Consider the following 13,248-nt stretch of genomic DNA (forward strand, 5'->3'; position numbering starts at 1 on the left):
ATTATTTCGTTTCGCTTAACCCACAGCCCTCTGACTTGCCCGTTCAGTTTCTAGAGCTTTGAAGCAGGAATCTAATCAGGGCCGGTGTGGAGACAAGAGAGGCTGCCATGTGAGAAAGGGTGTACGGGCCGGGAGTAAATGACCACAGCTGCTAGGCTACTTGGCATATTCCAGTTTCGGTCTTTGGGCAGTGATACTCGGGGGCTCAGGTGGCATCCACAGGGCTATGGACTCATTCCAAAGGCTTCGGTGGTGCCCTGCCACCATCGATGACTCTCTCCTTTACTCCACTCCTTTATATGTGAATAAAAGAGTTTTAGAAACCTTCCATAGCAAATTACTTCTTGTCAAGAGTACCATAACCTCCTGGGAAGACAGGAAATCTTCCCTCCTAATTAACCATACGTTCGTAAGTATTAAAATAAGAGTAGAAAAATAAATTATTCAACACTGACATTTTATTTTCTGAACTTTATCATTTTTACAAAACAAAACAAAAAGCAGGTATCAAAAACAGCAAAGAGGTTATAGAATTTCTCCACCAGTTTTCACATAAGACAGTGATTAGGAAACTGGTGTCCAATGTAAATACTAAACACAGGCTGATTTCCCTCTTGGTCATATGCATTCAGGTGGTTTGTTCTGGAGTTACTAATAACTTTTTATAAGCACCGGTCATTTTTTGAGAACCGATTTGGTTTGTCCAACAAAGTAAACACTTTTTGCTGTGTGGCATCTTCCTTTTTTAAAAACCACTGAGCAAAATACAGAACGTATATGTGTCTGGATCTGAACCAAATCTTTTAAGATCCTAATTACCCTGACGAACACTGAAGACATTTATAGGGCATATTAAACACTAGTTATATACCTTGTAATGTCTAAGGCAGCTATGATACTTCTAAAGAAAATAGCGTTTCATTCAGAGGCTGCCCAGAGTTTGAACTTCATCATTGTTTCCACATCTTTTCTCATTTGGAGTAGTTTCCCCAAATTGGGTCATATTATTAGAACAAAGTTTTATGCTTGTGCCATACAGGCGCTGGCATTTCATAGATACATTTTGTAGAGCAAGAGTCCTTGCTCTGGACCCTGGAGACCACAAAGAAATCGAGAGGCCATGATTATTGGATGCAGAGAGGAAGAAGCGTACTTAAGCTCACGTGCTCTGGAGCTAAGCAGGAACAAAGCCAAAACGTGGTAGTGGTGTTCACCCACCACTTGTTCCAGAAACACATTTTGCTTAAATGAGGGAATTATGGTCCAGTTTTGCAATGTTAACAGCTGCCAGTTTCTCAAATATATTTTTTATAAAGATCATTTCCTGGCTAGCAATGAGTTAGGAAACTGGCCTCCAATTCAAATCAAATTTTTCACTATTAGTCAAAAACAAAACAAAACAGAACACCTCAAAAAAACAAAAAAGCAAAACAAAACCAAACCCCATCAGCCAACTGGGGTTAAAATTGCACAATTACACTTGAAGGAAAATTATACTATCTATAGACAGGTACACACCGGAATCGTTTCTGAGAGCATGAAACACTCCTGTTCAAACATTTCCTCTGTATTATCCCAATTTTCATGAAAGGAAAACTGATATGTGATTTTGTTCTTTATGGACATGAAAAAGGAAGCAAGAAGGCAAAGCTGAGAGAACAGACGCTACCCGAAGGGCAGCGGTGGCATTTGGTTGTTTTGGTCTTTGTACCAGCAACTCCCACACCCACAGACTATCCAGTTCCTGCCGACTACACGGTTTTCCTTGCCGTCAGGACTCGAACGATGGACCCGACTCCTCCAGCAGCAAGGGCCTAAAAAACACCCAAAATATAAATACTGACAGAATCATAAAGGGTCAATTCTCATACCAAGTAAAACATCTTCCTTAAAGAAGGAATGTGTGCAGCTACTGGCTTTGGATTAACTTTCATACACATTTCTCGGACACTTATCAAGCGCCAGGCACTGTTCTCGGCATTGGGGACACGGCAACCCACACCACCTTCGGAGTCCCTGCTTCGTGCGCCCACATGCTAGTGAGACACTAGCTGATATTCTAGTATGTTGTTTTCACGTAACAGGATGTTCTTAGAGACTTACAGCGTGTGCCTGCCTAAAAAACAGGTGCTCACATGTAAATTTAGGACGTTCATTTTGCCCTCTTCTTAGCACCGTCAGGAAGAAATTCAAACTGGGATCCACTACCCTGAGTGCCGTTTAGATTAGCCAGTTTGTCAGACTCTTTTTATTCCCCCAAGCTAAGAATATATTACTTAATAGCTAAGAACTCAGAAACTTTAATTTTGATTTTACCTTCAAAAACTGGGAGTCTCGAGTAAGTATCAGGACTTGAAAGCTCTAGCTTACGTACTGAATACTTTTGTGTATTGGGTACCGCGCTAGATGCCAGGGATATAGTACCTTCTGGTCTACTGGGAAGGGACAGACCTATTAAGGAGATGTTAATATAATGTATGCAACGACAGAGGTGTGCACTGGGTAAGGAGACACTCAGGCAGAGAGAAAACGTTCGCAAAGGTCGAGAGGTGCGAAACCGTATGGTGTGTTCTGGGAAAGCTACTGTTATGCTGCTCACTGTTGGAGCAGAGTGGGAAAGAACAACATAGAAAAGGAGCAGCTACACTTGGGAACTTGGGCTTCATTCTGCAGGTGACTGACATGGTAGGTCTGGATTTGAGAGAGGGCATTCTGGCGACCGGGCAGAGAACAGATTTGAGGGAGGCAGAACTGGTAGGTGGAGGGCCGTGTAGAAAGTTACAGCAACAGACTGGGAGAGAGGCTGCAAAGAGCTGTGTTAGAGGGCTAGCTACGTGCATGGCTGGAGAATTATTTAGCAGACAGACTGGCAAGGACTGGTGACTGACGCTGGGAAGCAATGAAGACTTAATGCGTGCCTCAGTTTCCCCCTCCACCAAAAGAGGAATGATAGCAAGCTTTCCCTCCTAGTATCTTTATGAGAATTAAAGGAGTGAATATTTATAAAGTGCTTGGAATATAGTAAGTGCTCCATCGATGGCTGCTACGATCCTGAGACTGGACAGAAACCAGGTGGCTTAGGTTTTTAAGTGGGCTCTTCATCTCTACACTGAGGATGATAAAGATGTTTGGATATCGCCTAGGCTCATTATATGACCTAAATGAAACATCAACTAATCACAGTGAGTGGCAAATGGAAAGTGTTCCTGAACAGGATGACCATATACATTATTCTCCAACTGGTACACTGGGGGTGAAATGGAACTACTCATAATTACGTTGGGACAACAGGCATAAACTGGGTCTGTCTTGGGAAAATGGGGAGGTCTGGTAAAGTGAGCTCTCTTAATTGACAGAGTATGAGCCATCAAGTGACTTGACCAAGGTGAGTTTTACTCTCTCTTTACTGTGTGTTTTCATTACTGAATGTGTGTTGCAAATCAGAATCTCTGAAGACCAAGGCTAGTAAGCATAAATCTAAACTTTCATTTTCATGCATTTATTTGTAAAAACAAAGATGTACAGCCAAGAAGTCAAAATAATCATTTAGGTGAGAGAAGGTATATTGTTATTTTCTAATATAAAGGAGCCAGTCATAGCAATTTGTAATTCATAACTCACCTTTTCGTGCCATTGCAATAACACAGCACTGCTATTGTCAGAGGGGCTCTCGAAGCCTTTATAAATATACTTCATTAGAAGATCCACACCATTCTTGTCCAGGGATTGAACTGCCTTTTCAATATCATTCGCTTTAAAGGAGATGAGCACCTTCAAGACAATGCTGCCTGCTCGATCCTGGGGATAAATGAAGAACATTTAGACGATGTGTGTGGAGTGGTTGTTCTAGAAAGGCCACACTGAGAAGGCAACATTGACATTTAAGACCTGATGGACAAGAACGAAGAATCCTTGGGTGTTTCTGACGGAGGAAAGAACAACTGCTGTTACTGGGTGTTCAGGTGGTCAGGGAACAGCAAAAAGCTCCCTGGGGGCCAGAGCAATATGGTGGAATAGTAGGACAGGAGGTCAGAGAGGCAGTGGGAAGACAGACCAGGTACACCCCACAGGCCACTGGGAGGACTCTGGCTTTCATTAAGAGAAATGAGAAGATGTTGGAAGGTTTCGAGAACAGTGATGGAACCTGACTTGTATTTTGATGGGATCCCTTTGGCTGCCATGTTGAGAATAAGCTGATGTGGGGCTGGTGGGGGGCAGGGAATGAGGCAGAACCCGGGAGACCAGTTTGGAAGCAACTGCAATAATACAGGCTCGCTTTGGCGAGCATGGGAGCACTGGAGGGGGGCAGATTCCAGACATGTCTGAAGGAGAGCTGAAAGGATTTGCTTACAAAGAGATGTGATAACTTGCCCATTTTATTGAATCGATATTTAAATTTTACTTCTTGACCTCAAAAAAAAACTGAAGACAGAAAAAATGAAATGCAGTTCTACCTTGAACCATCCTTCAATAATAAATAAAAATAAGCTTTTAAGACTTGTTTTAAGTTTCATATCTACAGTCAATATATAAGATATAGTCATCTTCATTTACGAAGATTTTTCTTTGATAAAAGGCTGCTCCAAGAGCAAAGTTATTTTTTCACCCATGAAGCCAAGCAAAGAGAACACTCCATTTACCCTTTCAAACAATTTCACTTCACCTATTCAAGAAAGAGTAGTATCTTTGGTGTTCCTACTCATCACGAGTTTACAGAATGTTTCCACCACCTATTGCTGTCTTTAGTTTAAAGACTATGCAATTAGCCAATTTAGAAAAATACTCTTAACAACCACAGCTATAACTTCCCACCCACAAACTGTGATAAAAACTCACCCATATAAAAGCAGAAGGTGGTAAAATTGAAATTTCAAGCACGTCCCTTGCCACTTTCAAAAACCAAAGAAAATGTTTCCTCTCATTGTTGCCTAGATAATTATTATGCATTTACCTAAATTATTACTACTCAGTTAAAGAGATCCTTAGGGTTCCTACAGACAATGGGGTCAGAGCTCTGGGCTTCATTTTAAACAACTAGTAAATAAGTTCTCCAGAATTTCCGGAAAGACTGCTGCAGGGAACGTTAACGCATGTTTTTCTGAAGGGCAATTTGGCAATACCACTTTTACCAAAAGCCTTAAAAAATGTGCATTCTAAAACCCAGATTCACTTCTAGGAATTCATTCAAAGGAAAAAATGAACAATTTACCCAAAATTGTTCATTTCAGTACTGTTTACAACAAAAGGTCAATAATCTAAATATATGACAAAAGGAGATGAGTTATATGTGAACCACAGCATATCTATACGCAGCCATTAAAAAAAGATGCTTATAGAAATAAACTTATTGTCAAGGAAAGATGTTTATGTACATCGTAAAAAAAAAATCCAGTTGTAAAACTCCATTTTTATTAAAAAACAAAACAAAAGACAACTAGTATGAAAGGTCTATAAGCATAGAGCAACACCAAAAAGTAATAACCTATTATCTCTGGGCAGTGGGATATTACCTTTTTTGTTCCCTCACTTCTCGGAGTTTTCTATAAACATTTAATACTTGCATAATTTAGAAAAATTTCTAAAAAGCAACCAAACAGAATCTGTTTATTTTGTAAAAGTTTTGTTTATCCTTCAGGCCTTTGTTTAAATTCAACTGGAGTGTCTCCATTAAACACAGCAAAATGATCTCTCTTACCATAACTCAATATTAGAGTGCTATTTTTCATATGTAAATTTTTATCTATCAAACTACATAGTAAGCCCTTCCATGTCGAAGACAGTAAATGGTTAAAATATTTGTTGATTTCATGATACTTCAGAGGGTTTTGGTAAGAATGCTAAGATACCAGCAGAGATCACTGTGTGTCTGTGACTTACCTTCACCGCCTGACTCTTGGTGTTGATAGGGGGATTTTTCAGAGCTGCCTGGAGGGCGGCTGTCATGTTTCCTGTGACGGAGGTTAAGGGGATAGCAGCAAAGGGCAGCCCTTGGCAAAGAACTGTAACTACCAGGTATCATTGGTTCTTAAGACTTGACTTTATACATAGAAAAACGGTCACTATGTTCAATATTGGAAAACTCAATATGTTGGTTTCAAGGATGTCAATCAAATGTAAAATACCGAAAACACTAGAGAACGTAATAAGGCAAAGACCAGCTCTTGTCTGGCTCTAATTACTAAATGAACACTTTGATAGGCTTTTATTTTCCAGTAAGACACACATGCAAACATTAACCAGTTATATTTTTTAAAAATTATATATATCTTAGAATTATTAGGTCCCAAAATGAAACAGCATATCCTCAACCAAAATGTCTTTTTATGTGATTCTAATTGGAAAAATAAAGAAGAAACTTTTGCTAGAATTACATTCTATAGGAAGTGAAATGGTGGTAGAAAATGCTGGTGATAATTCTAGCACTCTAAATGATATCCATCAGCAATCTCAGTATTAACGAAAAGAGGCATTAAAAAGATCTAATAATTCAATGACCTTTAGGAAGTAGCTTAATTTTTCTGTTTTGCATGTTTTCTCTTATATTTCATAAAGATTATTAAAACTGTTTTAGGTCATACCTATTAAATTTAATCTTTGAAAGCACCAGTGAGTTAGCAAGTACGAGCCATGGAAGGCCAATCAGACTGTCAGAATATACAGTCATTCCCCTAAAAGGAAAACCACACAGAGTTCACTTGTTCCTCCATTGTAGTGCCTGACCCAGACCTTGTCTCTTCTGGTTGCAACAAGAGAAGAGACAATATCCTTTTATTTTAAGATAAAGTGATTTAAAAGCAGATTCATTATACGGATACAGCAGTACCAGTTAAGAGTCATCACCAGCAACCTACAGTTAGCTCACAAAACATCATTTATCCATCACAAAGAACGTTTTCAGATAGAGTAATGTTCATTGCTTATGTTTGAAAAAAAAAAGAAAAAAAAAGGTCTGACCAAAAAACCCCCCAAAACAAAAAACACCTACAGCTGGTGGTAAGCTGTTATTTTCAAGGGTTACCGAACTTCTAGAAAAGCATGTCTTTTGCAGACTGGCTCATTTTTGAGACCTAAAGCGTTTAAGTATTTAAATAATGCAAAATAGCAACAGCTGTGAAAGTTGTGGAAATGAAAGAAACATCTGTATGTTGATAAATGTTTAGTGCTGTATTTTAGGTGCCTTTAAGACTAGATATAGTCACAACCAATATTTTCACTCATATTTCCCCATTATACTTTAATAGAACATTGATAAGGAAAGGGTTTAAAAGTCTTCCCTATCGTATGAATACATTCAAGAATAATTAGAACTGAGTGAATTCAGTAACTGAGATTCTATAAAACTACAGCATTAGTTGTGGCAACATTTACATTTTTCTAAAAAAGATGTGATGCAAATGCTCACTAAAATTTATGAATATTCAAATATGCAAAAACAAAAACCAGGAACTGACAGCCACATTTTAACTGAAATGGAAACGATTTCAGGATTACAAAAATGATTCTGCTTTGTACAATGACTCATCGTCTATTTTATTCATCATCTATTTTATTCACTGGGGTTTATTTTAAATATTTCCAGGGATTCTCCACTTGTAATCCCTGTCTTCTTTCCATTGTCCCTTGCTTAGCAGGTAAAAGCCTTCAAGCTTCCTTCTTGGGAGTTGGTTGTTTTGTACTCACTCCCTTTCCCCCGGTTAACAAAAGACAGAGCTGTCTAGCAACCTTTATCTTGCCAAATTCCTTTCTCTCTAATGAAGAAAAAAAAAGGCCCTGGGGCTAAAAGGACAGAGAGACCCAATTCTGCAAACCGCCCCATCCCTCCCAGCAGGTAATAAACTCTCCTAACGCTCCCAAACCCAATCACCACCCCAACAGAAGCAGCCTGCTCCTCCCAATCACAAATTTCTGGAGCCAATATGACTCCGGCAATCACCGTCCTGCGGACGACAACTTAAGCGCTCCCGAGAACCAGAGGGCAGCACCAGATGCCCTCTCCCCCCCGCCTCTCCGCGCCCAGAAGGCGCGGCCGGCCCCGCCAGTTCCCGGAGGCAGCAACTCCGGCCACAACCTGAGGAATCGGGGCGGGGAAGGCGCGCCGGGAAGGGCAAGTTTCCGAGGCGGGACCCTGCGGTCTGGAAGCGACTCGGCTAGAAATGGGAGTGTCCCTGCCCTCTGAGAGGGGGGACCCCAGAGAGACAGATTTAAGTCATGGGCCGCTGGAGGCAGCTCCGCGCCCCTGCCCCTGGGGCGGCGGGGTCCCGGGAGAGGGGCGGGGTGGGGAAGGGAGGCCGGCAGACGCAAGGATATTGCCGCAGGCAGGAGTCCACCTCGCCTTCGTCGGGCCCGGCCTGCCCATCGCCCCCGTCTTCCTCGTCCACGAACTTGTTCTCGTCGTACTCATCCACGTCCACCTTCCGGAACCGGGCCGACGACACCGTGTTCTTCGACATCCCCGATCCGGACCGGTGGCAAAAGCCTCCTCTCGGTTACTGCCACTACCTCGGTAAGCGTAGCCCACCAGGAACCCGCAACCTGGCGCCTTCACTTCCCTCTTCCGCTCTGGGGCGTCGCCGGCAGCCGGGGCTCGGGCGCTTCTGGGCCTGCGCGCTGGCGGCGCTCCTTCCTCCTCAGCTTCATGCTCTTCTCTAGCCTCCTACGCCGCCCCCACTCTTCCCCGGGGAGCGCGCGCGAGGGAGGGAGCGCGCTGGTCGCAGTGCGCAGGCGCGGGCTCTCCGCAGGAAAGGGGCGGGGCTGGGCGAAGGAGGCGGGGGCGGGAGGGGGCGGGGCCGGAGGGAGGGCCGAAAGAGGTGCCGCCAGCAGAGGTAAGAGGCAATTGGTCGTCCGAGGGCGTCACGTGATCGCCAAGGGGTTTCTATAGCAACGCTTCTCTGCGGTCCATCCTGGGCTGGGGGTCCTTAGGTTGGCGGCTATGGGCACTGGGGGCGGGTGGCTTTTACTGCCGCCGCCGCTGCCAGCGACCTGTCATCGGGGTCCTGCGTGAGGTCCGGCTGGCCCGGACTTGCCTGTGAGGTGGAATGGATTGGTTGCCGGACCAAGTCCCCTGCAGTTCGCAGGAGTATGGGGCGGAGTGATGCGCTCCCGGGCGCCCAGCGTCGTTCTAGTTGTCAGAGACATCACTTCGGACCGTGCACTGCTGGTGGCTGCGTTCCTGAGCCGAGAGCCCCTTTCCCGGGGTTGGAACTACGCTGCGCGGCCAGCGGGAGGTCCCCAAGGACGGAGTCGAAAGGTCATATCTTATCTGACAGTGCTGTGTGACAGCATCCCGACGGCACCTGCAGAGCCTGAACTAGGTATCATATCCATTTGGAGGGAGAGGAGGGTTCTGGTCAGTGGCTGGGGTGGCAAAACTGGGGTGAACCTGTGGAATTTGGGGTAGGGTCAGTCACTGACATCTTAAAATAAGTGGCTGTTTGGAGTAAGAATGCTAGAAAAGGATAGGGGCGAGTTACGCTCTCCGGTGCTGTGGGGAAACAAAACGTGTGAGGGTTAGTAGAAACCAGATCTTTAAGATTTATATTTGTGACTTAAGATTTATATGATCCTGCTAGGCCAGCTCTTCCTTACATTTGACATTCTCATTTCTGAGAGCGAAGCTCTCACCGAGGAGGTAAAGGCGCTCCCACTAAAGAAATGGTAGTTGTGCTGTGTACACTGAAGTACAAATATTTGCAGAATAAAATTATTTTGGACATTCAGCTGGATGCTGCTCAGATAGCTTTATGTTTTCCTGACATCGTCTCAGGTCTGGTACAATTCCACGTCTAGCAGAAAGCCGGTTGTTGCCCTGTTAATACCCCAATCCTTGGTTTCCTGTGTGTTGAAAAGAGCACTGGACTTAGAATCAGAAAACCCTGGCTCAAGTCTTGACTTCCACTCATAATCCATTTGATTGATGCATGCTGCTTAAAATTCTGAATTTCAGGTTCCTCGTTGCTAAAGTGGAGCTAATAATGTGTACTTCACAAGATTGTTCTGAGGATTAAGTACAGGAAGGTGTTCTGAAGCTCTAAAATTCTACATAAATGTAAAATGCATGTTACCTGTACCATTGATTTTAGCACTAGTCTTAATGAATTACTTAATGATATATCATGTTTTATCTTGCTCTTAGAAGAGATCAGAAGATTCTGGAGGGCAGAAACTTGTCTTATATTTATTTTGTATCTTCCTTTACATCTGACATAAAGCTAAGCATGCAGGTGATACTCAATACATTCAGGTACTCAATTATTCATTGATGAATGAATAGAATGTGAAAGGCAGGCAGTTTGAAAGTCACGGTGAACATAATGAATCAGTAAGAAAAGGAAGAGAGATCTCAAAATCAAACATTTGTTGGACAGATATGCATACATATGTATATATATATATATCTACATTGACATGAATACATATGTATATATGTATGTATGTGGATATATATATATGTTTATAAATATATGGAGAGAGAGAGAGTTCACAGGAATGTAATACATTCTTTCTTCTTGGAAGGAAGAAGCAATATGGCATTTTCTCTTCTCAATTAAATCACCCTTCTAGAAAATATATCATTTAGGTGGTGGAAGTGACATTTCGTTAAATTGGCGTTCAAGTTATGAGCAAACACACAACAAAAACTCCCCCATGATCTGTTTTCAGAGAGCAAAGGAAAATTTTCTACCTGTTGGTAATATTTATTTAAAAAGTCATATACCAAAGTATCAGACCATTACTATGATAAGTGGCATTATATAATTTACAATAAAGATTTGTTTTAATATTTCTTCCCCAGTTTCAATCTTTTGCTAACTTTGGTAAGAGCTAAACAGTATACTTGTTTTGATGTTAAAGATGATTGTACTCTTTTGTTCTTCTAAATCAAGATTCTCTTTGAAGAGAAAATTGAGCATTAGAAGCGCTATTGAGAGCAAACAGAAACAAAGATTTAAGACTAATGTACCCCTTCTCTTACATTTCTCTTCTTTTGTATTAGGTCTTATTTAGGAAATGTCTCTATTCTCTTATTTTAGAACTGGGAAAGAATCCTGGCGTAGAAATCAACTTAAGGGAATAGTGAGAGGAATTTAAAAAATCGAGTTGCTCAAGGGTATAATTGATTTGATTACTCAGAAATTTGCTCTATATGTTGAATGTGTTAAATATAATTGATTCTCAGGCATAATGCATAATACATTTGAGATGTAATAATGTCAAAAAGGTCCTTTTCTAATGTGGTGTTTTTTTATTGTCTCACAACGATAAGTACCTAGTACATAGTAGGTGTGCAACACATTTCTGTCCAATGAATTAATAATCTGACAATTTTACAATCATATTTAGAGATTGAGTATTTCTTAATGGATACATTAATTTCCTCCCTACCCCAATCAGCTAACAGTTAAATCTATAAAGCTTTAGGGCAGTGTGTGTGTGTGTGTGTGTGTGTGTGTGTGTGTGTGTGAGTGTAGAAGCCTCTTCTTAATTATCTTTTAATTAGATAATACACATTATTCCACTTTCTTGTAAATTATAATTTTTTATGTTAATCATAATACTTAATTCATTTTAGGTAATATTATTCTCCCTATTTTAATTTTCCAAATGAGTGTTTATCACTGAAATAAAGGATCCATAAGGTTTGAAGACATTTTATTTACTGTGCAAATAACCTGGTTTGGTTGAATACTTAAGTAAGACTAAATCTGAATTTTCTCAAGGTTAATGCTGCGTGATAGTATGGAGCTCCTTTTTATTATCTGTGATAATGCATAGAGTGAAGGATCTTTTTAATTAGAAAGGATTTTGATAAAACTATTTTATAATAGGTCTTTCTTTTCAGATATTTTAAGCTGAGTGCTCTACCTACCATGTGCTTCTTTTCCTCAGCCTTGCCACTAAATACTTAACAAATGAAGACATTGAATCCCACAGCAATGAAATAGAAGCGAGGCCACTGTTAATCAAATATAGCAAACGTATGTTATAAATATAAAATAAATAAGTAAATTTCAGTTCTGGTAATGGTGATGCAATACCACTGTTCTCTAGCAACATAATTACTACACTATAAAAAGATTTTTTACCATGTTACCTAGACTATAGTATGGTCTAATGCTTGTACATAATATCCAAATGAACCGGTTCTGTATTGAACCACCAGCCTTCCAAACTTTCAATTTTTGCTTTGTGATTTATTTTAGCTTTATATAGCTTTATGATTATTCACTAAGGTAGAGTAGATAGGGTGAACTATTTTACGGTGGGACCTTTATTTATTTATATGTTAGTACTTCTAAGATTAAAAATTTTTAATCCATACTCTTGTCTCAGGAAAAACGTTTCGTGCTAAATGAAACCATAAACCTTGTTTGTTAAACATTGTTTTGCTTTTTTTTTAAAAAGATTTTATTTATTTATTTGACAGAGAGAGACAGTGAGAGAGGGAACACAAGCGGGGCAGTGGGAGAGGGAGAAACAGGCTCCCTGACACAGGGCTCCATCCCAGGACCCCGGGACCACCACCCGAGCCGCAGGCCGATGCCTAACTGCTGAGCTACCCAGGCACCCCTAAACATTGTTTTGAATGGGACTCTTTATTTAATTTTTTAACTGCTTATGATAATATAAAGAGAAGTTATGGATTTAAAAATTTATTTATTCTGTATTCTTTTCCATTGCTGGGATCTCTTATTAATGCTAACAGTTGTTTTAAGGTTGCATTTCTTGTCATAGTATATAATCATAATATTTGAGATAAGGATAACTTATATTTCTTTTCTAATATTTATATCACTTTCATTTATCTTATTGCATTAGTTGGACTCTCAAAAACAATGTTGAAAAACTGGGTGATATTAGGCATCTCTTTGTTTCTATTTTAATGGAAACGGTGTTGGTATTTTACCAGTTTACAGTTCCTGTTGTTTTAGGATATTTAGGAATGACTGCTGAAATTATCAAATGCTTTTTTTGAGGGACCTAGGAACAAAAACTGTATTATTTTTTTGTCTTTTAATTTATAAATATGAATTATATATATATTAAAGATTTTATTTATTTGAGAGAGAGAGAGTAAGATGGGGGGATTGGGGAGGGGCAGAGAAAGAGGGAGCCCTATCAGGGGCTCCATGTGGGGCTTGATTCCAGGATCCTGAGATCATGAGCTGAAGGCTTAACCAACTGAGCCACCTAGATGCCCCTATTTATATGTATTTTTTGCACTGAACCATTCTCACATTTCTAGAGTAG

At 40.6% G+C, this 13,248-nt stretch overlaps 1 protein-coding gene across 1 annotated transcript; it reads right to left on the reverse strand.

Moving 5' to 3' along the window:
* Positions 1-436: 436 nt before the first annotated feature.
* Positions 437-8,650, reverse strand: ARPC5 (actin related protein 2/3 complex subunit 5). The gene is made up of 4 exons (XM_087858352.1): positions 8,307-8,650; positions 5,878-5,949; positions 3,622-3,798; positions 437-1,814 (listed from the first exon to the last, which is right to left on the reverse strand). Exons 1-4 carry the CDS (start codon positions 8,448-8,450, stop codon positions 1,752-1,754), a joined length of 456 nt encoding a protein of 151 aa, XP_087714478.1. The 5' UTR covers positions 8,451-8,650; the 3' UTR covers positions 437-1,751.
* Between the last annotated feature and the right edge of the window lie 4,598 nt (positions 8,651-13,248).

This window comes from Ursus americanus, chromosome 2 (assembly GCF_024610735.1).
Source record: "Ursus americanus isolate L20-20 chromosome 2, mUrsAme1.1.p, whole genome shotgun sequence".
NCBI lineage: Eukaryota > Metazoa > Chordata > Mammalia > Carnivora > Ursidae > Ursus > Ursus americanus.

Coding starts and splice junctions, on each gene's coding strand:
- ARPC5 (XM_087858352.1), bottom strand. CDS start 8,450: ATGTCGAAGAACACGGTGTCGTCGGCCCGGTTCCGGAAGGTGGACGTG. Junction 5,950..8,306: donor TGGACTCCTGCCTGCGGCAA/TATCCTTGCGTC, acceptor ACCTCCGTCACA/GGAAACATGACAGCCGCCCT. Junction 3,799..5,877: donor CCAAGAGTCAGGCGGTGAAG/GTAAGTCACAGA, acceptor ATTTATCCCCAG/GATCGAGCAGGCAGCATTGT.